The following is a 27868-nucleotide window of genomic DNA, read 5'->3' on the forward strand; positions in this document are numbered from 1 at the left end:
AACTTTTTTTTTTTTTTTTACACAATTTTATCCAACTTTTTATCATTCAAAATAACAGCTTATCCCTCGTCGAAGCAAAAAAAAAGAAAGTTATGGCTCCTGGAAAAAGGTGATAAAAAAAGAAACTGCAAAAAAATTCACTGGTTCTTAAAGAGTTAAGAAAAAATTGGTCAGACATAGACAGGTGATAATTAAAAAAAATCAACAATTAGGAAAAGTCCCTAATTGACCTCTAAAGAACTAGAAAAACTCTTGTCTGAACATCTGGGTGGTGGGATTCCAGCAAGCAGTGCGGGACGCTAATAACCTCCACTGCTCTTCTCACTCTCTGTACTAACCCAGCACCGCAGCACACTTTACTAAGCAGACGGTAATGACATGATCGTTTGCTATCTGCTTGGTAAAGAGCGCAGCAGTGTTGGATTTGTGCAAAGCGTAAGGAACTCGCTCTATCACAGTGGGGAGGGCATGTCTGAAAAAAAATGGACAGCACTCAGACCAATGTTATACAATGGGGCAGTGCAGATCACTTTTGCTTTCACTGACAATCTGTGTGCGAAAGAAGTCGCAGTGTCCACTAGTTTCTTCTGTAAATCGGATGAGATTCACCCCTTTAAATCTATGGGATAGAAAAAAAAAAATCAGATGCCAAGCGGAGCCACAGTACAGCATCCGATTTTTACGGATACATTGCAATTCTGTAACAAAGGACACTGTAAATGATTAATAGCTGCTGTAAAAAAAAACAGATTGTATACAGAAGACAAGTGAGAAAAAAATCCTCCCACTTTTCTGGATGAAAATCGTAATAATTTTTTATACGTGCGTGTGAACCTGCCCTAAAAGTCTGAAGCATATAAAAAAAAAGGTGTATTCTCATGTAAAGAATTCAAGGCTTTTCTTAATGTTATTCCATAAGTACACATTTCTTTACAGAGGGGATCAAAACCCTTGAGGGGGATGCAAAACAGAAATTGCACAATGGTGCACAAATTAGTGACAATGTCTTATGTGTTAATATGAAATATTTATCATGTATAAGTCGATGATAAGTAAAACAGGAGAAGCAGTGACAACTCACAGCCAGAATATGAGATATAGATATTTATATACACAGACATGGTCTCCAGCACAAGGACACAGGCAGCATAGTTGCTTATAAGCCCAGGTCTGAGTGTGTTATAACTGGTCAGCACATGCAGGAGGTCACAGTATCCGCTATGACACCTCGAATTTAACATTTAACCAAGAGCCACCATGACCTCCAACTCCTAAGCTGATCATTAATAAATACGCTCCCCCTTCCCTACACCCCTACTAGGGCCTCCCCCCACATACATGGCTAAGCAATGAAAGTTTGGTCGATGATGCCATCTTTAACCAGAACTGGTACATAGGTACTCCCGTACTTTGACACCTGATAATGTATATATTCCCGGAAACAGTCATAACACAATGCTGCAGCTCAAGAACTCAGAAGCGTCAGTGTCATGGAGGCTCCCGGAAACCAGACCAGTCTTCACCAGTAGATCCAAATGCTCTTCAATGCCAGTGTTTATTCTTCTCTTTGCTCATAATAGTCCTTTTCTGGATTCAGTCGGAGGGGTGTGATCTGTTATAACCACTTACATATCAGACAATACACATTTTTGCTGCTGTGTTGTGCAGCAGATAGACGCCTATACTTTATCTGATGTCTGTACTTTGAGCGTTAAATATACAGCACGCTTGTGGTGATAATCAGGGAGGGCAGGGAGTGCACACTTGCCTGATCACTCCGAGACCTGGGACACAAGTTACAGACTGTGTTAAAAGATCTGACAGTCGTGTAAACGTAAAAAGGGAAGAAAAAAAAGTTTTTCACTTGAAATAGCACTCCAGGGCGAGTATGAATATTCACTCAAAACAGAAGTAGTCTGGTGGTGGGTCTTCTGAAGCTGAGAGAATAATGCTTGGATGGAAAAGGATCTATCAGTAAAGCTTGTATGTATCAGAGCTAACAATTAAGAGGATAGGGGTCAAATAGGAAATCTCCCCAACTCCGGGCAAGGGAGAGGATGGAAATGAACATGAATAAGTTTACTAAGCTGTAAAGAAGATGACAGTGATATAAACAGGTAAAAACACAGGATAGCCTCATGAAGGACAGCATGGGGGTCTTGAAAAGAGGGGACAATTGGAGACTTAGTGTAAAAATAAATGTAATTTAGCAGGCAATGGTGCGTGAGGGGCAAGGAGAAGATGGATGTGCCTAGAATTCTCACTGGCGTACTTTGCCTGGCACATAATTTCTATCGATTGTTTCGTCCTGCAAGAACATATGCAGACAACGCTCATTCTGAGCAAGAGGATGTCCGGCGATCCTGTAAAAGAAGAAAGAACTGCTTATGTCACAAACTTATTCCAAGATGCAGAAATTTAAAAGAGAACCATCAGTCCCTTCATGGTGTCCTCCTCTCTGACGGCAGCAAAGAGTAGTGGCAGACCTGCTAATTTCATTGTGTTAATGTACTGTAGTTCTGGAAAACTACAATGCCAGCACTCTGAAGCAGGAATACAATGTATTCATTTGATGCAGACTCCCATCGTCCATCCACCGATATCATGTTATAATTAATAAGACTGCGGGTTCTCCAAAATAACGGCACATTCACACATTGCGTCTGTCACTTGCTGCCCTTGGGGAAACGACAGATTCCCCCCCCCAAGATTGAACTACAAAGCTATTATTTCTGGTCTGTAACCATGGAAAGACAATGGTCTGCATAGATGCTGTAGACCCAAACAGGAAGACAACCAATATTAATTTCATTAGTCTATGTACTAAGCAGCCGCAGACACCACGTATGGGCTACACCTTTGTATTAGGAGTCGTCGTAGATGTGACGCCTCAGAGTCCCCAGGTGTGGTGGTCCGCTAGCTGCGAGACACAGTAACGCTGTACAGCAGTTTAGGGCACCTGCTAATCTGTTTATTAGAGGACGTTCACATGTACACCAGGGTTTGTTGAGGACGTACTCATTCTATGCAATATAGGTCAATTTCCTCTCTAGAAAAGTTTGCGTGACATGCTGGTCAGATCCCTCCCAACGTGCAGGCAGATCACAGTATCTGCCTTGTGTGAACATTCCCTTACACTATATACTTAAACCTAAAGAGGGCCAGTTCTTTTTGAGAAAAAAACTTATAAAGTGACAATGGATGAAATGAGACTTTTTTTTTTTTTTTTTTTTTTTTTACAATCCTTATCGGTAGTAAATCTAATGATATCCTTAAGTAGTAAAGGCACACAGATTTGCATTTCATGTTAGCACACAATGGGGCACATTTATAAAAAGCTCACAACAAGAGAAATGTTGTTGCCCATGTAATCACAGCACAGGTTTCATTACACCAGAGCTGTTTAAACATACCCTCAAATAATAACTTCTTGCTTTGGCAAATATCTCATATGCTACTGCAAATTGGAAATGGTCCTTGGCAACGGGTTTTATTCCCAGTCCGTCGTGTATTCAGCTGCTGGGAGCTTCCACCCATACTAATGGTGTCTGAGCGTATGGGACGGGATAATGGACCAGACGGCATCATCCTTTCCCAACAGAAATGGTTGCAGACTGTTACAGGAAGCAACATGGTGGCTTTGATATAGTGACAAATACAGATCCATAAACTAAACACATACTGAAATCAATCGATCTTACTTATTAATAAACTGCTCTAGTCCTTGCCGTCGCTCTTCAATGAAAGACTCTTCAAAAATGCCCTCATCCCCTCGGAACGGAAGCTGTCTCTTCAGTGCTTTTCCTGGCAATGGCGGTACAACAATCTATAGGAATGATTAAAAACACAATTACATTTTAATAATACGTTTCTTATGCTTTATACATAATATATAGAAAGTGATTATAGGTTCAAGAACTTTAAGGTAGACTCAATGTTCCCCCAAGTGATGTCATTTCCCGTACGGCTCACCTTACTGTCTCTCTCAAGCTCATTCTTCAGCCACTCAAAGTCACTGTACCTCCTTCTAACAGTGGAGTCCTTCAGCTTAAAGATCGGAAGATTTGTCTAGTGAGGAATGAAGAAATAGTAATACATTCATTGTATAGTCCAGAAAACAAAAATGGAAATATGGATCAAATATCCAAAACAGAGAAATAGCAGCAAGATATCATGCGGTATAAAATGGCAGGTGACACATCGAAGAATGCTGAAAGTAAAGAAAGCAGTGCTGCGCCTAAGTAAGTAACGTCCACATCTCAGGCCCCCGACTCAGCGCCTTCCAAGAACAGAAAAAGTCACAAAATCACCCGCACTCTGAAAATCGTGGAGAAAATTTAGGTACTTTACCCAAATCTGTGCATGGCTATAGATGAATAAATATACCTCCCTTTTCCACATGATGTTTCGGATGTTGATTGTTTTGTGACTCTTTAGAATCATTTTTAGATTATAAAATCATTTTATATTCTCACTTTTCTTACACAATATTTTTTACAATTTGACAATTTCTTGCATAACTTTTCACTACTTATCTAGAAAAAAAAACAAAAAAAAAAACAACAACAGCATGTCATATGGTGCTTTTATGATATTATGAAACTGTTATAGTAGAACTAGGTATCGAGGTATAGATGAGAGGTTTAACTAGCAGACTATTGAGAAAGTAGCGATTTACAGACCTCACAATGTCACCTTTGGATTCAGCATACCCAAGATACTAAGTTCATTAAAACATCAATGAGAAATAAGCATTTTTTTTCTTGGGGGGGGGTAGGTATGGGTTATCGAAGCATGTAAAAGCCCCTTTAAAAATGTGGCAAGTTGAAGGGGTTCATCAGCAAAGTCCACAGCATTACACTTTCCTCTTTTTTATTCCCACAAATTTGATTTTATTGTAGAAAGAAAAGGTAATAAAATATTAATAAACTATACATATTTGGTATTGCAATGTCTGAAACGACAAACTATAAAATGATCACGCTAATTTTTCCACCTAGTAAATACCACTGAAAATGTAAAAAAAAAAAAAAAGCCAAAATTGCTGTTTTTTTTTTGTTACTTGACTCATAAAAAATGGAGTAAAATGTGATGAAAGAGTCTCACACATTCCATAATGGTACCAAGAAAATACTACAACTTGTCCTGGAAAAAAATAAGCCCTCATATAGTTCCATCAACAGAAAAATTAAAAAGTTATGTCTCTCAGAATAATATGGCAGCAAAAAAATGTTTTTTATTTTTTATTTAAAAAAGAAGCAATTTATTGTACAAATATAGTAAAACATAAAACAACATATATTTGTTGATGCGTTAATTGTACTAACCTGCAGAATAAAGTTAATATGTCACTTATACCACATGGTCAAGGCTGGAAAAGTAATTAACCCTAACTGGAGAGAAATTTTCATTTTTTTTTTTTTTTTTTTTTTACCACGCATTTATTTTTTGAGGAAACTTTTGGGCTCAAAATGTTCAGTACACCACTTGATAAATGTTGAGGAGTATAGTTTCCACAATGGGGTCTGTTCTGGTGAGGGTTTTCACTGTACTAATATCTTAAGGGCTCTGCAAAGGCAATAAGGCAACTAGAAAAATGAGTCAGCTTTCCTTCTGAGCCTATTGTACGCTCAGATAGCAGTGCACCACCCCATGTAGGATAATTCTATACTCGCAGAAATTACTTAAAGGGGTTGTCCATTAATCGGACAACCCCTTCTCAAAGCCTATACTCCCCCATGTAGAATAAAAACAGTTCATACTTGCTTCCAGTGTCGGGTCTCAACGGGCTCGTGTGACATTATTATACCACGTCAGCCCTGCAGCAGCCGGTAATGGGCCGCTTCATTCTCACTTTCTTCAGATAAAACGGACATCTGGAGGAAGTAAGGAGCAGAAGTTCTGACTTCTTTCAGATGTTACTTTGATGGAAGGAAGCAAGAGTAAAGAGGGCAGCAATTGGCTGCAGGACTCTCACGACATATGCTATGTGAGCCCCTGGAGACCCAGTGCAGACATCACTGGAACAGCTCCAGCATCGGAAGAGAATACAAGCTGTTTCTATTTTATATGGGGGAACGTAGTAATTGAAAAGGGCGGACAACTTCTTTAATATATATTGTGGGTACCTTTTTTCTTAAAATTGAAGATGCTGGGCTAAATCTACAAAAATTGTAACAAGCGGAATTTTTAATTATCATAGGTCAATGGTAAAGGAATCTTTGAAACACCTGTGGAGTAAAAATGCTCACTACCATCCCTACACAAATTCCTTATGGGGTATAGTTTTTAAGGAGGTGTTATTTATGCGAGGGAAGTGTGTGTGTGGGGTTTACATGGTTTTGGTACCTTGGGGGACCTGCAAAAGCAATATGGTGCCCAAAAGTCAATCCAGCAATATTTGCCCTCCAAGAGTCAAATGGTGCTTCTTCGTGTCCGACTTCTCCTGTGTTCCTAAACCATAGTGTATGACCACATATAGGGAAGGTATTGTCGTACTCAGGAGAAACTATGCAATAAATTGTGGGGTAAGTTTCTTCATATTATCTCTTGGGAAAATTGAAAAAGAAAAAAAAAATTAAATGGAAAATAAGGTTACCAATATTGAATAAACCCCAAGGCTGTGTGCCCACGATGAGTTTTTGGCCCTGCGTATTTTTGCTGCACACAAATAAAAAACAAAACAGTATCTTAGTGTATGTTCACACTAGGCGTTTTTTTTTCTGCACCAAAACCTGATCCCTTGGCAGTAACTTTTCTGCCTCCAAAAAGCATGTTTTGCTTGTTTTTTTTAGGTTTTTTTCACTGTCCATTTGTTTCTATGCATGCTGACAAAGTTCAGTGAAAAAAATAATTACCGATTAAACTTCGTAACGTTTTGGCACAAAAAAAAGCAGCAAAACCTGATACCTGCATTTTTGCAGTGTTTGTCACCACCCATTACTTTCAATGGGTGAAAAAAACGCTGAAAGAAGTGGCATGCTCTATTGTGCAAAAAAAAATGCAAACCACAAAATCCTGATGACACAAAAACCAATGTGTGGGCATGAGATTTCTGAAATATCATAGACTTTGCGGGTACTGTAAAACACAGGTGAAAATGTGCATAAAAAACGCCTAGTGTGAAGATACCCTTACAGTTCTTGCCAAGTACATTGGGTTTACAGTGGTGGCCAAAAGTATTGGCACCCCTGCAATTCTGTCAGAGAATACTCAGTTTCTTCCTGAAAATGATTGCAATCACAAATTCTTTGGTCTTATTATCTTCATTTAATTTGCTTGCAAGGAAAAAACACAAAAGAGAATGAAGCAAAAATCAAATCATTGATCATTTTACACAAAACTCCAAAAATGGGCCAGACAAAAGTACTGGCACCCTCAGCCTAATACTTGGTTGCACAACCTTTAGCCAAAATAACTGCGAACAACCGCTTCCGGTAACCATCAATGAGTTTCTTACAATGCTCTGCTGGAATTGTAGACCATTCTTCTTTGGCAAACTGCTCCAGGTCCCTGATATTTGAAGGGTGCCTTCTCCAAACTGCCATTTTGAGATCTCTCCACAGGTGTTCTATGGGATTCAGGTCTGGACTCATTGCTGGCCACCTTAGAAGTCTCCAGTGCTTTCTCTCAAACCATTTTATAGTGCTTTTGGAAGTGTGTTTTGGGTCATAGTCCTGCTGGAAGACCCATGACCTCTGAGGGAGACCCAGCTTTCTCACACTGGGCCCTACATTATGCTGCAAAATTTGTTGGTAGTCTTCAGACTTCATAATGCCATGCACACGGTCAAGCAGTCCAGTGCCAGAGGCAGCAAAGCAACCCCAAAACATCAGGGAACCTCCGCCATGTTTGACTGTAGGGACCGTGTTCCTTTCTTTGAATGCCTCTTTTTTTTCCTGTACACTCTATGTTGATGCTTTTTCCCAAAAAGCTCTACTTTTGTCTCATCTGACCAGAGAACATTCTTCCAAAACGTTTTCGGCTTTCTCAGGTAAGTTTTGGCAAACTCCAGCCTGGCTTTTTTATGTCTCGGGGTAAGAAGTGGGGTCTTCCTGGGTATCCTACCATACAGTCCCTTTTCAGTCAGACGCCGACGGATAGCACGGGTTGACACTGTTGTACCCTCGGACTGCAGGGCAGCTTGAACTTGTTTGGATGTTAGTCGAGGTTCTTTATCCACCATCCGCACAATCTTGCATTGAAATCTTTCGTCAATTTTTCTTTTCCGTCCACATCTAGGGAGGTTAGCCACAGTGCCATGGGCTTTAAACTTCTTGATGACACTGCACACGGAAGACACAGGAACATTCAGGTCTTTGGAGATGGACTTGTAGCCTTGAGATTGCTCATGCTTCCTCACACTTTGGTTTCTCAAGTCCTCAGACAGTTCTTTGGTCTTCTTTCTTTTCTCCATGCTCAATGTGGTACACACAAGGACACAGGACAGAGGTTGAGTCAACTTTAACACCTTAACCCCCGAGGGTGGTTTGCAAGTTAATGACCAGCCCAATTTTTACAATTCTGACCACTGTCACTTTATGAGGTAATTACTCTGGAATGCTTCAACGGATCCCCCTGATTCTGAGACTGTTTTTTCGTGACATATTGTACTTCATGATTGTGGTAAAATTTCTTCGATATCACTTGCGTTTATTTGTGGAAAAAAACGGAAATTTGGCGAAAATTTAGAAAATTTGGCAATTTTCAAAATTTGAATTTTTATGCCCTTAAATCAGAGAGATATGTCACACAAAAGGAGTTAATAAATAACATTTCCCACATGTCTACTTTACATCAGCACAATTTTGGAACCAAAATTTTTTTTTGTTAGGGAGCTATAAGGGTTAAAAGTTGACCAGCGATTTCTCATTTTTCCAACAAAATTTACAAAACCATTTTTTTAGGGACCACATCACATTTGAAGTCACTTTGAGAGGTCTTTATGACAGAAAATACCCAAAAGTGACACCATTCTACAAACTGCACCCCTCAAGGTGCTCAAAACAATATTTAAGAAGTTTATTAACCCTTCAGGTGCTTCACAGGAATTTTTGGAATGTGGAAGAAAAAAATTAACATTTAACTTTTTTCACAAAAATGTTACTTTAGACCCAATTTTTTTTATTTTCACAGGGGTAACAGGAAAAAATGGACCCCAAAATTTGTTGTGCAATTTCCCCTGGGCACGCAGATATCCCATATGTGGGGAAAAAACACTGTTTGGGCACACGGCAGGGCTCGGAAGGGAAGGAGCGCCATTTGACTTTTTGATTGTAAAATTTGCTTGAATAATTAGCGGACGCCATGTTGCGTTTGGAGAGCCCCTGTGTGCCCAAACATTGGAGCTCCCCCACAAGTGACCCCATTTTGGAAACTAGACCCCCCAAGGCACCTATCTAGACGCATAGTGAGCACTTGGAACCCCCAGGTGCTTCACAAATTGATTCGTAAAAATGAAAAAGTGGAAAAAAAATACTTTTCCATTTTTACAAATCAATTTGTGAAGCACCTAAGGGTTCCAAGTGCTCACTATGCATCTAGATAGGTGCCTTGGGGGGTCTAGTTTCCAAAATGGGGTCACTTGTGGGGGAGCTCCAATGTTTGGGCACACAGGGGCTCTCCACACGCAACATGGCATCCGCTAACAATTTGAGCCAATTTTCCATTCAATTTGTTAGCGGACACCATGTCGCGTTTGAGAGCCCCTGATGTGCCTAAACAGTGGAGCTCCCCCACAAGTGACCCCATTTTGGAAACTATACCCCTCAAGGATTTTATTAAGGTGTATAGTGAACATTTTGAACCCAGAGGTACGACACAGAATTTGATAAAATTAGGTCATCATATTGAATAAGTTTTCATTAGTCTTGAGCGCAAGTGCTCGCTACTTGAGTTTGCATCGGGTACTCAGGTATGCACCATGTACTGCGTGTGCTCGAGTGACACGCTCGAGTCCCCGCCCGGATGTTTCACGGTTATTAGACACCCAAAAAAAAACATGTGGGGATCGCTCGTGCATGGCAGGCAATCCCCGCAAAGTTTTTTGGGCCGTGAAGCATAGGGGGCGGAGACTCGAGCATGTCACTCAAATACCCACGATACTCAATGCATACCAGAACACCCGATGCAAACTCAAGTAGCGAGCACTTGCGCTCAACACTAGTCACCATATAGTCATCTTTTTTTCTTACTTTTGAAAAAAATCCCAACCCCAGCCCTAACCCAAGAGTTTATTTTTGACGCCGTTCCTCATGCGGTATAAGTGATTAGACGACTTTATTCTTCGGGTCGGTGCGATTACAGCGATACCAGAATCATATGGGGTTTTTATGACTGACAGCTGTCACACACTAAAAGTCGCATTTTTTGTAAATCTAGTTTTTGCATCGCCATATTTTGAGAGCTATAATTTTTCCCGATTTTGGCAGACAGTCATGTGACGGCTTTTTTTTTGCGGGATGAGTTGACGTTGTTATTGGTGCCATTTTCAGGCACGTGACATTTTTTGATCGCTTTCTATTCCGATTTTTGGGAGGCAGAATAAACAAAAACCAACAATTCATGAATTGTTTTTTTTTTTGTTTTTTTTTATTCTGTTCCACGTGTGGTAAAATTGATAAGGCAGCTTTATACTTCGGGTCAGTACGTTTACAGCGGTACCACATTTAAATCGTATTTCTATGTTTTGCACTTTTACATAATAAAAGCAATTTTATAGAAAAAATTATTTTTTAGCATAGCTTTATTCTGAGAGCTATAACTTTTATTTTTCGGCTGATGGAGCTGTATGGCGGCTTGTTGTTTGCGGGACGAGATGACGTTTTCAGCGGTACCATTTTTATTTATATTTGTCTTTTTGATCGCGTGTTATTCCATTTTTTGTTTGGCGGTATGGTGATAAAGCATTGTTTTTTGCTTCGTTTTTTATTTATTTTTTTTACCATGTTCACTGAAGGGGTTAACTAGTGGGACAGTTTTATAGGTCAGGTTGTTCCGGACGCAGCGATACCAAATGTGTACTTTTATCGTTTTTTTTTTTTTTATAATATTTATTGATGGGTACATTATTTTTATTTTTGGTGGATTATTTTTTTTTCCACTTTCCGATAGTTTTTATACTTTTTTACTTTGTCCCACTCTGGGACTTTCACTTTTTTTTCTCTGATCGCCTGCATGGCACAGGAATGCAGCACCATCCCTGTGTCATGCAGGCTGTCAGCGCTGGACAGGGAGAAGATTGTTTGGAGATGCACTGCGCATGTCCAAAAAATCTTCCTGCTGTCTGGTGATCCGGATGTTGTCATGACGACATCGGGTCGTCATGGCAACATCCTGGAAGCCACGGCAGTCAGCGCTGGAAGAGGAGGTGAGTATCTGCGATCACCTCCCCTTGCCTCTGCAATGCTGCGATCGGCTGCGATCGCAGCATCGCGGAGGTTAATGTGCACATAGTACCGGGTGTCAGCTGTGACAATCAGCTGACACCCGGCGGCGATTGTGCCCGCACAGCCTGTGTGCGCGCGCGATCGCCATGACGTACTAATACGGGTCTGGCTCTTAAGTCCCAGGGCACAGACGCGTATTAGTACGTCAAATGTTGTTAAGGGGTTAATCCATATTAACTGGCTGCAAGTGTGATTTAGTTATTGCCACAGGTCAGTTACAGGTGCTGTTAATTACACGAATTAGAGAAGCATCACATGATTTTTCAAACAGTGCCAATACTTTTGTCCACCCCCCTTTTTTAGGTTTTTGTGGAATTATTTCCAATTTGGCTTTAGGACAATTCTTTTTGTGTTTTTTTCATTGAAGACAAATTAAATGAAGAGAATAATACCAAAGAATTTGTGATTTCAATCATTTTCAGGAAGAAACTGAGTATTATCTGACAGAACTGCAGGGGTGCCAATACTTTTGGCCACCACTGTATAGAAATCTCAAGCCAGAGGCTGTCAGAAGGAATAGTTAATTTCCTCCCGGTACCTGGGGTTTTAATGCGCTGGCCACACCACTTCAGAACGCTATTAACCTGCAGATTAACCCTACGTCTACAGATTAATGGCATTTTTGACATGACCGCTTACCTTTAATAGGTGCAGAAATGCTACATTAAAAACTCACCAAATATTCATTGTGGGTATGTACAGATAATCACACCATAGAAAAGGGCTTATGTATTAGAAGCCCCACAAGAATCAACCCCATTTGAAAAAAATGCTCCCCTTAAAGTAGTATTTAGGAAGTTTGTTAACCCATCAGGTGCTACACAGAAATTAACAATCTGAAATGAAAAAATAAAAAATAAAAAAAAGTTATTATTTCATTTAAATTATGTTTTAGTGCCAATTTTTTTTTTCATTTTCACTATGAATAATAGAAGAAAATGCCCCCACAACTTGTTACCCTATTTCTCCTGAGCACAGCAATACCCTTCATGGAGTTGTTCACACAGCAGGCTCAGAAGGGAAGTCGCGCTATAAGGAGAGCAAATTTTACTGCAATAGTTTGCTGTTGCCATTTTACATTTGCACAGACTTTGAGGTACCAAAAAGTGACCCCCTTGGGGAAACAACTCCCTTCATGGAATTCACCTAGGGGTGTAGTGAGCACTTTGACCCTACGTGTGAAACTGAAAAGTTCTGTTCTCAACTAATATTTTTTCCATTGCTCTCCTCTTGATCTGTTGTGTGTCTTGCATGTTTTGCTGCAGTGCACTACACAATTATTGGTTATTATGGATAGTAAAATTATTCAGTTTATTACATAATTACCCACACAATACTCGCATCGACATAAAAAAAATTACAATTGGAAATTCACATTCACTTTGCTGAAACTGTAAAATACTGCTTTTTTTGGCGCACTGAAAATACCCAGCATCAAAAACTCCCCAAAAACTAATTGTGTACACACAGCCTTAAAGGGAACCTGTCACGTTGTTCTTAGCTGTTAAACTGGCTGCTGTGCGTTGTTAGTGATGCAAGGTGTATCGTTAATATGGCTTTCTCAAAGAAAGGCTCCCAGTATTATGTTTAAAAAACACTTTCTATCCTTAGGGGATTCCCTCGCATACCTTTTCTTTCATTCATTCATAGGGGTGGCGCTTTTTATCGTTTCAGTCACAGATCAGTCATGGTCCTGTTCAAATGATGCACGCCAGTAAGTGAAATAAATAAGAACTACCTAGTTCGAAACGCGTCAGATCTACTGGAGTTACTGGGTACAGTCCCAAATTTGTTTTTCTCCCTTTTAATGAATTCATAATAAAAAAAAATTGTTTGTAATCACGCTCTTCCGGACCTGTTGCTGGATACTCACCTCTGTCACTTACTGGTCTGTTGCTGTCATTATGATAAAATGTTTTCTCTCCTGAAGATCTAGCAGTGATTGGCAGCTTTCTGTGTACACTGTGCATACGCAGAAAGCTGCTAATCAGTGGTGGGGCGGGTTTATACACAGCAGATTACTAGGGGGTACAAGACACCTTGTTCTCTAGGGATAATCTCCTGCTGATGAACACGGAATTTATTGAAATTACAGCACACTGCTTAATAAGTGGCACATTGTTGGAATCAGGCTCTCAGTCCCTACATCATGCTGTTCTCAGATTACATAGCAAAAACCTGCTGCCAGATTCTTTTTAATAGGGTAAAATGTAGTCCGGCTGCCTTGAAGGGACTGTCAGCACAGAGTGACTGTTCAAACCAAGTTCAGGCGCTCGGTGCATCATGGCGGGGCCAATCATTTGAGTTCACCTTCCCACCTGCTTGTTATTCCTCTATCTCCACCTTCCCCCCTCTTCTTTGAGTCTATGAAGCCAGAGCTGTCAATCAGAGAAGGGAGAAAATAGATGAAAACCAAGCAGGTGAAAACAGGCACTTAAACGTTTGGCTATGCCACGATGCACTGAGCGCCTGTACTTGGTTTGAACAGACATTTTGTGCTGACCGAGTCCCTTTAATGAAAGCACTGCTGACGGGAGAGAATTAACTTTTTCCTCCAGGGAGCCGCCGGCTTTCTGTCATAGGGGCGGTGCTTGGAGTGGTTACAGTCACAGCACTGTAAGTATGACTTGGCACCTTGACAGCTCGCTCAGCACAGATACGCAGCAGAGCGAGCCGTCAACGCTCCGTGGTAGGTTTATATCTGCTGCTCACTGTGTACAGAGCGGTAACGGTGGCTGCCCCAGGCACGCCTCTACAACGGGAAATCGGCGGCTCCTTGGGGGGTATAAAGTTCATTTTCTCCCATTAGCCAGGCTTTCAGTAAAGCTGCTGAACAGCATTGTAATGCTAAAAATTGCACATTAACCCTTTATCTGCAGATTAAGTAGTATTTGCAGACATGACAGATTCCCTTTAAGAAGTCAAGTTGATGATCTTTAACCCCTTAAGCCCCACGGGTGGTTTGCACGTTAACGACCGGGCCAATTTTTACAATTCTGACCACTGTCACTTTATGAGGTAATTACTCTGGAACGCTTCAACGGATCCCCATGATTCTGAGATTGTTTTTTCGTGACATATTGTACTTCATGATTGTGGAAAAATTTCTTCGATATCACTTGAGTTTATTTGTGAAAAAAACAGAAATTTGGCGAAAATTTTGAAAATTTTGCAATTTTCAAAATTTGAATTTTTAAGCCCTGAAATCAGAGAGATATGTCACACAAAAGAGTTAATAAATAACATTTCCCACATGTCTACTTTACATCAGCACAATTTTGGAACCAAAATTTTTTTTTGTTAGGGAGCTATAAGGGTTAAAATTTGACCAGCGATTTCTCATTTTTCCAACAAAATTTACAAAACCATTTTTTTAGGGACCACATCACATTTGAAGTCACTTGGAGAGGTCTTTTTGACAGAAAATACCCAAAAGTGACAGCATTCTACAAACTGCACCCCTCAAGGTGCTCAAAACCACATTCAAGAAGTTTATTAACCCGTCAGGTGCTTCACAGGAATTTTTTGAATGTGGAAGAAAAAAATGAACATTTAACTTTTTTCACAAAAATGTTACTTTAGACCCAATTTTTTTTATTTTCACAGGGGTAACAAGAAAAAATGGACCCCAAAATTTGTTGTGCAATTTCCCCTGGGCACGCAGATACCCAATATTTGGGGAAAAAACACTGTTTGGGCGCACGGCAGGGCTTGGAAGGGAAAGAGCGCCATTTGACTTTTTGATTGTAAAATTTGCTTGAATAATTAGCGGACGCCATGTTGTGTTTGGAGAGCCCCTGTGTGCCCTAACTTTGGAGCTCCCCCACAAGTGACCCCATTTTGGAAACTAGACCCCCCAAGGCACCTTTATAGATGCATAGTGAGCACTTGGAACCCCCAGGTGCTTCACAAATTGATTTGTAAAAATGAAAAAGTGAAAAAAAAAACACTTTTTCATTTTTACGAATCAATTTGTGAAGCACCTGGGGGTTCCAAGTGCTCACTATGCATCTAGATAGGTGCCTTGGGGGGTCTAGTTTCCAAAATGGGGTCACTTGTGGGGAGCTCCAATGTTTGGGCACACAGGGGCTCTCCAAACGCAACATGGCGTCCGCTAACAATTTGAGCCGATTTTCCATTCAATTTGTTAGCAGACACCATGTCGCGTTTGGAGAGCCCGTGATGTGCCTAAACAGTGGAGCTCCCCCACAAGTGTCCCCATTTTGGAAACTATACCCCTCAAGGATTTTATTAAGGTGTATAGTGAACATTTTGAACCCAGAGGTACGGCACAGAATTTGTTTACATTAAGTCATCATATTGAATAAGTTGTCATTAGTCTTGAGCGCAAGTGCTCGCTACTTGAGTTTGCATCGGGTAGTCAGGTATGCACCATGTACAGCGTGTGCTCGAGTCCCTGCTCCGCATGTTTCACGGTTATTAGACACCCAAAAAAAAACATGCGGGGATCGCTCGTGCATGGCAGGCAATCCCCGTAAAGTTTTTTGGCCGCGAAGCATATGGGGCAGAGACTCGAGCATGTCACTCAAATACCCACGATACTCAATGCATACCAGAGCACCCGATGCAAACTCAAGTAGCGAGCACTTGCTCTCAACACTAGTCACCATATCGTCATCTTTTTTTCTTACTTTTGAAAAAAATCCCAACCCCAGCCCTAGCCCCAGCACAACCCTAGCCCCAAACCCAGCCCTAACCCTAGCCCAATCCTAACCCAAGAGTTTATTTTTGACGCTGTTCCTTGTGCGGTATAAGTGATTAGACGACTTTATTCTTCGGGTCGGTGTGATTACAGCAATGCCAGAATCATATGGGGTTTTTATGACTGACAGCTGTCACACACTAAAAGACGCATTTTTTGTAAAATCTAGTTTTTGCATCGCCATATTTTGAGAGCTATAATTTTTCCAGATTTTGGCAGACAGAGTCATGTGACGGCTCGTTTTTTTGCGGGATGACTTGACGTTGTTATTGGTGCCATTTTCAGGCACGTGACATTTTTTGATCGCTTTCTATTCCGATTTTTGGGAGGCAGAATAAACAAAAACCAACAATTCAGGAATTGTTTTTTTTTTATTCTGTTCCGCGTGTGGTAAAATTGATGAGGTAACTTTATTCTTCGGGTCAGTACGTTTACAGTGGTACCACATTTGTATCATTTTTCTATGTTTTGGCGCTTATACACAATAAAAGCTATTTTATAGAAAAAAATATTTTTTAGCATAGCTTTATTCTGAGAGCTATAACTTTTATTTTTCGGCTGATGGAGCTGTATGGCGGCTTGTTTTTTGCGGGACGAGATGACGTTTTCAGCGGTATCATTTTTATTTATATGCGTCTTTTTGATCGCGTGTTATTCCACTTTTTGTTTGGCGGTATGGTGATAAAGCATTGTTTTTTGCTTCGTTTTTTTTTTTTTTTTACCGTGTTCACTGAAGGGGTTAACTAGAGGGACAGTTTTATAGGTCAGGTTGTTCCGGACGCGGCGATACCAAATATGTGTACTTTTATTGTTTGTTTTTTTTTTTTTTTATAATAATATTTATTGATGGGTACATTATATTTTTATTTTTGGTGTATTATTTTTTTTATTTTTTTATAATATTTTTGCACATTTTTTTTTTTTTTTTTTTTCCCACTTTCACACAGTTTATACACTTTATTACTTTGTCCCACTCTGGGACTTTCACTTTTTTTTTTCTGATCGCCTGCATGGCACAGGAATGAAGCACCATCCCTATGCCATGAAGGCTGTCAGAAGTGCACAGTGTGAAGATTGCTTGGAGATGCACTGCGCATGCCCAAGCAATCTTCCTGCTCTCTGGTGACCCGGATGTTGTCATGACGACATCGGGTCGTCATGGCAACACCCGGGAAGCCTTTGCAGACTGCGCTGGAAGCCGGAAGAGGAGGTGAGTATAGCCGATCACCTCCCCTTGCCCCCGCAATGCCGCGATCGACTTCGATCGCAGCATCGCAGGGGTTAATGTGCTGGGAGCGGTGCAGGACCGCTCCCTGCACATAGTACCGGGTGTCAGCTGTGACAATCAGCTGACACCCGGCGGCGATCGCGCCCGCACAGCCTGTGTGCGGGCGCGATCGCCATGACGTACTAATATGGGTCTGGCTCTTAAGTCCCAGGGCACAGACGCGTATTAGTACGTCAGATGTTATTAAGGGGTTAAAGGCAATCTGACTACTGATTCATGCTGCCCGCCCCTCTCCACAAGAATCACAGTCATGGCCGAAAGTGATGGCACCCTTGAAAAAGTATTTCTCCCAGAAAATTATTGCAGTTACACATGTTTATTTCCTTTGTGTGTATTGGAACAACAGAAAAAAAAGAAAAGGCAAATCAGACATAATTTCACACAAAAACCCAAAAATGAGCTGGACCAAATTGTTGGCACCTTTCTAAAATAGTGGGTAAACAACTTTGTTTCATGCATCTGATGCTCGTTCAAACTCACCTGTGGCAAGTAACAGGTGTGTGCAATATGAAAATCGCACTGGAAACCAGATAAAGAGGGGAGAAGTTGACTCTTGAATCTTTGAATTGTGTGTCTGTGTGTGCCACACTAAGCATGGAGAACAGAAAGGAGAAGAGAACTGTCTGAGAACCAAAATTGTTGAAGAACTGTCTGAGAACCAAAATTGTTGAAGAATATCAACAATCTTAAGGGTACAAGTTCATCTCCAGAGATCTTGATGTTCCTATGTCCACGGTGCGCAACATAATCAAGAAGTTTACAACCCATGGCACTGTAGCTAATCTTCGTGGACAGCAGAGAAAAATTGATGGTAGGTTGCAACGCAGGATAGTCTGGATGGTGGATAAGCAGCCCCAATCAAGTTCCAAAGAAATTCAAACTGTCCTGCAGGCTCAGGGTGCATCATTGTCAGCGTGAACTATCTGTCGACATTTGAATGAAATGAAACGCTATGGCAGGAGACCCAGGAGGACCCCACTGCTGACACAGACATAAAAAGCTAAACTGCAGTTTACCAAAATGTAAGTAAGCCAAAATCCTTCTGGGAAAGCGTCTATCTTGTTTTCCTATGTCCAGTAGAGCTTTTTGGTAAAGCACATCATTCTGTTTACCAAAAGTGGAATGAGGCCTACAAAGAAAATAATACAGTACCTACAGTCAAATATGATAGAGGTTCAAAGATGTTTTGGGGTTGTTTTGCTGCCCCTGGCACTGGGTGCCTTGACTGTGTGCAATTCATCATGAAATCTGAAGATTACCAAAGGGTTTTGAATCACAATTTAGTATCCAGTGTCAGAAAGCTGGGTTTGCGTCCTAAGTCATGGGTCTTCCAGCAGGACAATGACGCCAAACATACTTCAAGAAGCACCCAGACATGGATGGAAAAAAAGCGCTGGAAAGTTCTGAAGTGGCCAGCAATGAGACCGGATCTAAATCCCATTGGACATCTGTGAAGAGATCTTACAATTTCTGTTGGGAGAAGGCGTCTTCAAATATGAGAGACCTGGAGCAGTTTGCAAAAGAAGAGTGGTCAAAAATTCCAGCTGAGAGGTGTAAGAAGCTTGTTGATTGTTATAGGAAGAGATTGATTGCAGTTACTTATTCCAACAAATGTGCAACCAAATATTAAAGGGGTTGTCCACTACTAGTACAACCCCTTCTTGAACTAACTGTTTGGCGAGAAAATAAAAAAGCCTATACTCGCCTCCCGTTCTGGTGCTGCCGTTCCAGTGGTGTCAGCACTTGCGGTCCCGGTGCCCCCATGTGGTTTTTGTGACACGTGAGCCTGGCGCCCAATCAGTGCTGGCATCACTGTCCCTGCCTTCTGTCAAATAGAACATGAAGAGGAAGTCCAGGCTGCAGCTGATCTCTGACTTCCTCTTCATGTTGAATTTGTCTGAAGGTGGAGACATTGACGCCGATTGTCACAACAACCGCACGGGAGCACCGGGACCGCGAGTGCCGACACCGCTGGAACAGAGCCGGCACGGGAGGGGAGTATAAACTATTTTATTTTAAATCGGGCCCAAGCATGGCGTATGTGAAGGAGTTGTCGAAGTAGTGGTCAACTTCTTTAAGTAAAGGGTGCCAACAAGTTTGTCCGGCTCATTTTTGGGGTTTTGTGTGAAATGATGCCCAATTTGCCCTTTTTTATTCTTTTTATGTTGTTCCAATAAACACAAAGGAAATAAACATATGTATAACACAACATGTGTAAGGCCACGGCTCCACTATCAGTATTTGGTCAGTATGTTTTCTCAGGAGTAGGAGCCAAAACAGGTGAGGAACAATCAGAGAAAAGGTATAACAGAAACAAGTCACCAATTGTATCTCCCACTCATGAGAAAAAATATTGACCAAATACTGATAGTGGGGCCGTGGCCTAATTTAAATAATTTTCTGGAGCACTTTCAAGGGTGCCAAAACTTTCAGCCATGACTGTAGATTGGGAGAGACCTGTCAGTATACAGGAGTAGGGCAGAGATATACTGCCAGGCACCGGCCTCTTGGGACTAGTTATCCGAGACGAGTCCATGGAAGGGCTTTTACGGCTGTGGTTCAAGCAGCATGAATCAGATGACAGGTTTCTTTTAGCCTATGTTCACATGTTGCATTTTTGCAGTGTTTTTTATTCAAATTTTAAGCTGTATTTTACAGTACCAGGAAAGTCTGAGATTTTAGAAATCTCATTTCCCTGACTGATTTGGCAAAATGTCACTTCTTTCAGCGTTTTTCACCTATAGAAAACAAAGGGTAGAGCAAAAACAATTTTTTTTTTTAAAAGATATACAATGAGATACAAATAATTTAAAAAGAATTAAGTCAATACTGAGGATGCGACAGTCTATGTTATAATCTTATTCTGATTTTTTCACAGCATGTGGCTGTGGCAATTTGAATTCTACTCTGATCATTGTACACAACTAAAACCTGCAGTGAATTTGTCACATGAGGACGGTTTCACACATCCTGATTTTTCCGGTACTGGAAAAACCCGTACCCGAGATATCCGTGTCCGTGTATGGCAACTGTGTGCCGCATCAGGAGCGCATGTACCGGCGCCTGGAATCAGCGGTACAGTTAGAGCTGTTCCCAAGTGCCAGGTGCTGAATGCGGCCCTCATCATTGTTCCCTGCCGGCACTGTGATCATCACGAACAAGGGACAATGTTGGGAGTAGTAGTGTCTGATCCTGTAGTGTCCATGTGTAAAAATAAAAATAAAATAATAAAATCCTTATACTCACCTGGCCGGAGATGTCTAAGGATTTTATTATTTTATTTTTATTTTTACACATGGACACTACAGGAGCAGACTACTACTCCCAACATTGTCCCTTGCTCGGGCTGATCACAGCGCGAGCAAGGGACAATGATGAGGGCAATCTTAATATTTTTTATGTTATATTTTAGGCCCCCTTGGGGTACTAGAACCTGCAATTATTTAACCGCTTAGGTTAAGTGCCCACGATGCAGAAATGCTGCAGATTTTTTACGCATCTCCCTGGCAAGAAAAACGCATGCGGATTTTACATGCGTTTTTCCTGCCAGGTAGAAGCGTTTGTCAAGCGTTTTTGCATGCATTTCTGCATGCGGGTTATCAAGCGCTTTTAGCATCACTTGGAAAAGTACTTGACAACTTGGTCACACTATATAAATGCATGCAACCGGGATGGATTTATATAGTGTGACCAAGTTAATAGGTTAAAAAAAAAGAATAAAAATTGTAGAAAAAAAACAAAACAAAACATACTCACCTTCTGATGGCCTGCGGTCTTTTCTTCGGTGCATCCGGTCTCTTGTACGGCTCGCTGTGGTGTAAAAGGACCTTTCATGACGTCATTTAGTCATGTGACAGGTCACGCGACCGCCGACATCAGCGGTCGCATGACCTGTCACATGACTAAATGACGTCATGGAAGATCCTTTTACACCATCACGAGCCACCGGGGAGCCAGGACGCACAATACAGGAGACCGGGGGACGTCGGAGTATATTTTGTATTTTAAATTTTTTTTTTAACAGGTACTATGGTACCCAGGTCTGGAGGAGAGTCTCCTGTCCTCCAGACCCGGGTACCATCCGCACATTGAATCACTTAATATCCACATGTGCACATGTAGTCATGCGGATATTAAGCAATTCAATGCAAGTCAATGGCGGCAATTAAGCTACGTGTCCGAAAAATTAATGGACATGCTGCATATTTTTCTGCAATGATAATTTGCAGCGGAAATTTCCACAGCATGTGCACAGCACATGCGGATTATCATTGGGGACCATGACAGCGGCATTCTAATAATTAAACAGCAGTGATCGAGGCTAGCTCTGCTCAGTGATGTTGCAGACTGTGTATTACAGCCGGCATCTGACAGAAATGGTGCAGAATGGGTTCCTGAGCCCACTACATACATTCACACCCTCACTGGCACATACAGTTACGTCAGGGTGTGTTGGGAAGGAAGGAAGAAAATGTAATTGTTTTTCTAATCCAGTGCAACTCTTGCAGAAAACCCTTTAGGCCACATTTTCAGTTTTGAGGCTGTAGTGTGGCCTCATAGCTATGCACGCGCTTTCCTTCTTTGCTTCTGTCGGAGGTATACTTTGGCAGTGTTCCTGATGTATGCCTCGGACGTATGACACGGCAGAAGAATACCGTGGCCATGTCCGCCATTGATGCAATGTCAGCACAGCATAATACTTTTTAATGTGGTATTTTTTTTTTTAATTAAAGGATTATCCCTAAAAAGCTGTCACCTAATCACCACTGGGACCCTCACTAATCCGCTACAGGACACTGAAATTCTCCAGTCATTGTTATCTCTGGCAATCCCACAGCCCGCCATCTCTCTCAGTCCCATAGACAATGAATGGAGGTATCCGTGCCCTGCTGTCAGGATTGGTGAGGTCACAACTTGATAAGATGGGAATACCCTCCAATAGCTGTTCCTACTGACACCCCCCTCCCCATACACATGGACTTGTTTCAGATGAGTGCGCACGTTTCCATGGGAAGAGGGGAGACGCATTTTCCCTGGAGAACACATGGCTCTTGGCGCACGTCTGCACCTTTCATACCACCGGCTTCTATCCAGGCAACCGGTCACACATTCAAGGAGCCGACATACAGTGAGCGCCTACGACCGACCATAGGTCCCATCCCACTGATAAGAGCCGATCATTATCATACATCTCCATGTATTTCAGAGCGGGCATGCTGCCATATATGTATGTGTGGCATAGTCTCACCTCAGGTGTCTGACCACTGTGGCCTCCCGGGCTCCCATTAGCCACAAGAGTGGAAATGGCAAAAAGATATTTTGTTTTTTTCAATTCAGCGATGTTTTCTGCAAGATCCTTATGTCTCTAGTTCACTAGAAGCCGAATTATACTGGGCAAGATGGTGACTGTGGAGCGACAAGCCACAGGCTGCTCACTGGATGATGGGCAATCATATGCCCACTGCACAAATCATTGGGGCACATAGATGCAGGCCATGGCATCACCACACTTGTGCCCACTGTCCCCTATTCCTGGCAGACACTGACCAAGGGGCATGGACCTCAGGGCACAGTACCCCCACGCTGGCAGCTCTCCGGGTGACAGGCTGGTGAGTGCTCTCAGCAGGTGGCATGGGCACCCTTGTGTGGTGACACCCTGCAGTGCACACGGCGCAGCACTCACCCTCATGTGGACCTCGTACACCGTATACCGGTTTCGTCCCACTCCCACTGTCTGTGGGTTGAAGATGTCAATCTCCAGGAAGTTGCTGGGCGGACCGTACGCGTCTGTCAGATCCTGAGGTTTAGAGTTTAGACGGCGGGTATCCGCCACCGAGGCGTCCGACATACTGACCGGAAACCAGAACCAATAGACGGCGGGACCGACACACCCGGCCCAGAACCCACACAGCACATGCGCAATACGTACCGCTGCGCGTTCTCCTAGACAGAAGCTTCTAAGTCCGTGTGCGCATGCGTGGCTGTGTTCCGTCGTATCCCGGTGCAGGGGCCGGAGCAGGCGCTGTGGGCAGAGCTTGCCTGTACGCAGATCATCTGCTCGGAGACTGAGCCGTCACACACCCGGGATTCTCACCCGGTATCGGCTCCAGCTTCCCGTGCTGTGTTGTATTGGTCAGAACAAGCACAGCACAGCCGAGGGTGACATAACAAGTCTGGGTTTAGCGTTTATGTATCTATATGGTTTCAGACCTCAAAGATAACTCCGGGTCCAGCGTTGCCCCTGCGCCGCTGCTGCTCTGGGCTTTCATTGATTGGCTGCATCATCATTGTATACAGTGCACATCACCGCTGCGGACAATCACTGAGCTCAGCAGCTTATGCTATCTACATTTGAGTAACAGCTGAGCCCAGTGATTAGCTGCAGCAATGATATGGGCTGTATGTGACATAACCGCTGCAATCATTTAGCTACAGAGTAACAGCTGAGCCCAGTGATTGGCTGCAGCGGTGACATGAGCTGTATACATGACGTCACCACTGCAGCCTATCAAGAAAGAATGGAGGAGAGGCAGCGCTAGACACAGTAGCAGCTATGATTGTAATTTCATAGATAGGGAATCTGAAGTAGAGCAACCCTTTAACCGTCACTTTCTGGCTTAGTAGTCCCTTTAGCTGAGCTAAGACTAAAGAGAAGGGAACAAAGGCATATGCATGTTAAAATCCAACATGCCTGTATCTCACTTTCCCCAAAGGCTGATTTCAGGGAACAATCCTTCACATCCAGACACAGAAAATTGTCAGTCACCATGTATCTAATGTGCATAGCCAGACTGTATTTCAAAAGTCTTATAAAGCCCCACTCCAGCGGGGTTTTTATTTCAGTGCTGGAGTGGTGCCACTAATCTAAGTTCCCTGACCCTAGTCTCATACTTACATCTGCCGTCTTCTGCTCTTCCCAGCACCACTCCGGTCCTGATCTGCCATCTTGTCACTGCAACTTCTGACTGACCGGAAGTCAGAGGTAACAGTCACATGCTCTCAGTGTAAGTCTATGAGATCCTCGTTGTTGCCACATTCTGGCACTGAGAGACTTACTGTACACTGAGAAGTGACTTCCGGATCGTCCAGCAATCACTGGAGCAATCCGCTAGGTCACAACCTGCTGGAAACTGACCGGAGCGAAGCCGGGAGCCAAAGAAGGCTACTACTACTGCAACTTTCTTTTGATCGGTCTCTCTCTAAACAAACTCTCTCCAATCCATTCTGAATGCAGCAGCCAGGGTTGTATTTCTATCAGACCGCTTTACCGACACCTCTACCCTGTGCCAGTCATTGCACTGGTTACCCATTCACTACAGAATACAATATAAACTCATCTCACTCACCCACAAAGCTCTCCACATCGGCCTATATCTCCTCCCTCATTTCCATCTACCACCCTTCCTGTGCCCTCCATTCTGCAAATGATCTAAGACTAATATCCCCCCATAATCCAAACCTCGTACCTCCGTCTCCAAGACTTCTCTCGAGCTGTGCCAGTTTTCTCGAATGCACTACCCCAAACGATTTGACTAATATCTAGCCCCCATGTTTTTAAATGTGCTTTAAAAACACATCTGTTTAGAAAAGCCTATCACCTCAACTCACCAACCTAACTCTCCCCTCTTCCCTCCTAAATGTTAATCATAATCTACTCTTGACTATTCATCTGTCTCCACATCCTCCATGCACCAAATAGCACACGGTAACTTCACTTAGACAGATACTGGTTGATGACCATGTTCTACCTATTGTGTCCCCTCCCTATTTCCATATAGATTGTAAGCTTGCGAGCAGAACCCTCACTCCTCATGTAACTGTTGAAATGTGATACATTGTATTGTTTATATTGTCTGTATATGTCCCTACTTAATTGTAAAGTGCTGCGGAATATGTTGACGCTATATAAATAAAAATTATTATTATTAAAGAAGACGGCGGCTGGTAAGTATAAGACTAGGGGCAGGGAACTTACATTAGTGGCACCACTCCAGAGGTTAAATAGAAAAAAAAACGCTGGAGTGGGGCTTTAAAGTGAATGTGTCATCATTAAATGACCTATCCCATGTGGATCATTCGTATCACATCTGACTTTACAGACACATTGCAATTATTAAAATAGGAAGCTGAACATATACAGTTATATGAAAAAGTTTGGGCACCCCTATTAATCTTAAGCTTAATGTTTTCTTAAAATTGGTGTTTTTGCAACAGCTATTTCAGTTTGATATATGTAATAACTGTTGGACACAGTAATGTTTCTGCCTTGAAATGAGGTTTATTGTACTAACAGAAAATGTGCAATCTGGATTCAAGCAAAATTTGACAGGTGCATAAGTATGGGCACCATTATCATTTTCTTGTTTTAAATACTCCTACCTACTTTTTACTGACTTACTAAAGCACTTTTTTTGGTTTTGTAACCTCACTGAGCTTTGAACTTCATAGCCAGGTGTATGCAATCATGAGAAAAGCTACTTAAAGTGGCCACTTGCAAGTTGTTCTCCTGTTTGAATCTCCTCTGAAGAGTGGCATCACGGGCTCCTCAAAACAACTGTCAAATGATCTGAAAACAAAGATTATTCCACATAGTTGTTCAGGGGAAGGATACAAAAAGCTGTCTCAGAGATTTAACCTGTCAGTTTCCACTGTGAGGAACATAGTAAGGAAATGGAAGAACACAGGGACAGTTCTTGTTAAGGCCAGAAATGGCAGGCCAAGAAAAACATCACAAAGGCAGAGAATAACAATGGTGAGATCAGTCAAGGACAATCCTCAGACCACCTCCAGAGAGCTGCAGCATCAACATGCTGCAGATGGTGTCACTGTGCATCGGTCAACTGTACAACGCACTTTGCACAAGGAAAAGCTGTATGGGAGAGTGATGCGAAAGAAGCCGTTTCTGCAAGCACGCCACAAACAGAGTCGGCTGAGGTATGCAAAAGCACATTTGGAGAAGCCAATTTCTTTTTGGAATAAGGTCCTGTGGACTGATGAAACCAAGATTGAGTTGTTTGGTCATACAAAAAGGCGTTATGCATGGCGGCAAAAAAACACAGCATTCCAAGAAAAACACTTGCTACCCACAGTAAAATTTGGTGGAGGTTCCATCATGCTTTGGGGCTGTGTGGCCAATGCCGGCACCGGGAATCTTCTTAAAGTTGAGGGATGCATGGATTCCACTCAGTATCAGCAGATTCTTGACAATAATGTTCAAGAATCAGTGATAAAGTTGAAGTTACGCAGGGGATGGATCTTTCAGCAAGACAATGATCCAAAACACCGCTCCAAATCTACTCAGGCATTCATGCAGAGGAACAATTACAATGTTCTGGAATGGCCATCCCAGTCCCCAGACCTGAATATCATTGAACATCTGTGGGATCATTTGAAGAGGGCTGTCCATGCTCGGCGACCATCAAACTTAACTGAACTGGAATTGTTTTGTAAAGAGGAATGGTCAAAAATACCTTCATCCAGGATCCAGGAACTCATTAAAAGCTACAGGAAGCGACTAGAGGCTGTTATTTTTGCAAAAGAAGGATCTACTAAATATTAATGTCACTTTTCTGGTGAGGTGCCCATACTTATGCACCTGTCAAATTTTGTTTGAATGCAGATTGCACATTTTCTGTTAGTACAATAAACCTCATTTCAAGGCAGAAACATTACTGTGTCCAACAGTTATTACATATATCAAACTGAAATAGCTGTTGCAAAAACACCAATTTTAAGAAAACATTAAGCTTAAGATTAATAGGGGTGCCCAAACTTTTTCATATAACTGTATATACTAGATGGTGGCCCGATTCTAACGCATCGGGTATTCTAGAATATGTATGCGGCCGACCGGGCGCGACTAATCAGTGAAGGAGTGTTTAAATGGGTTGTGCACTACTTTAAATTAACCCCCCAATGTATCTCCCCGGGGCCCCTAATGAATTTTGTAATTACGTCATGTTGTCAATACTGCTTGTGACAACATTGCTGACCACGCGGCAAGTGTGAAGCGAGGCCGCCGGTTGGGGTACTTCTGCTGCGAGCAGCCGCGAGATGACCGGCTAGCACCGGTCATGTCCCGGCTGCGTCGCCGCTGATCTCCCAACGGTGGCCTGCGTGTTTCAAATCCGGCGCCAATTCGCAGCCGGGCTGCGGCTGGCCGCGACCAATCAGAGAAACAGTGTTTTAAATTTTGCGCCAATATCGCTGATTGGTCGCGGCCGGGCGGGTGCGACCAATCAGCGAAGCGTGTTTCAAATCCGGCGCCAATTCGCGGCCGGACTGCGCTCGTTGCTGATTGGTGGCGGCCGCTGGATGTAAGTTGGATGATTTTTCATACGCTCACCTGAACACGGCCTACCACAGAGGGCCGCTACATCCTCAGTTAGGCCACAGCCCCACTATCAGTAT

At 42.3% G+C, this 27868-nt stretch overlaps 1 protein-coding gene across 1 annotated transcript; it reads right to left on the reverse strand.

Annotated features, from left to right (window-relative positions):
- Positions 1 to 1089: 1089 nt before the first annotated feature.
- Positions 1090 to 23412, reverse strand: SNX12 (sorting nexin 12). The gene is made up of 4 exons (XM_073640974.1): positions 23142 to 23412; positions 3973 to 4068; positions 3702 to 3826; positions 1090 to 2363 (listed from the first exon to the last, which is right to left on the reverse strand). Exons 1-4 carry the CDS (start codon positions 23304 to 23306, stop codon positions 2261 to 2263), a joined length of 489 nt encoding a protein of 162 aa, XP_073497075.1. The 5' UTR covers positions 23307 to 23412; the 3' UTR covers positions 1090 to 2260.
- Between the last annotated feature and the right edge of the window lie 4456 nt (positions 23413 to 27868).

The sequence above is a fragment of the Phyllobates terribilis genome, unplaced genomic scaffold (assembly GCF_046119375.1).
Source record: "Phyllobates terribilis strain yellow unplaced genomic scaffold, ASM4611937v1 Scaffold_7__3_contigs__length_470593459, whole genome shotgun sequence".
NCBI classification, from domain to species: Eukaryota; Metazoa; Chordata; class Amphibia; order Anura; family Dendrobatidae; genus Phyllobates; species Phyllobates terribilis.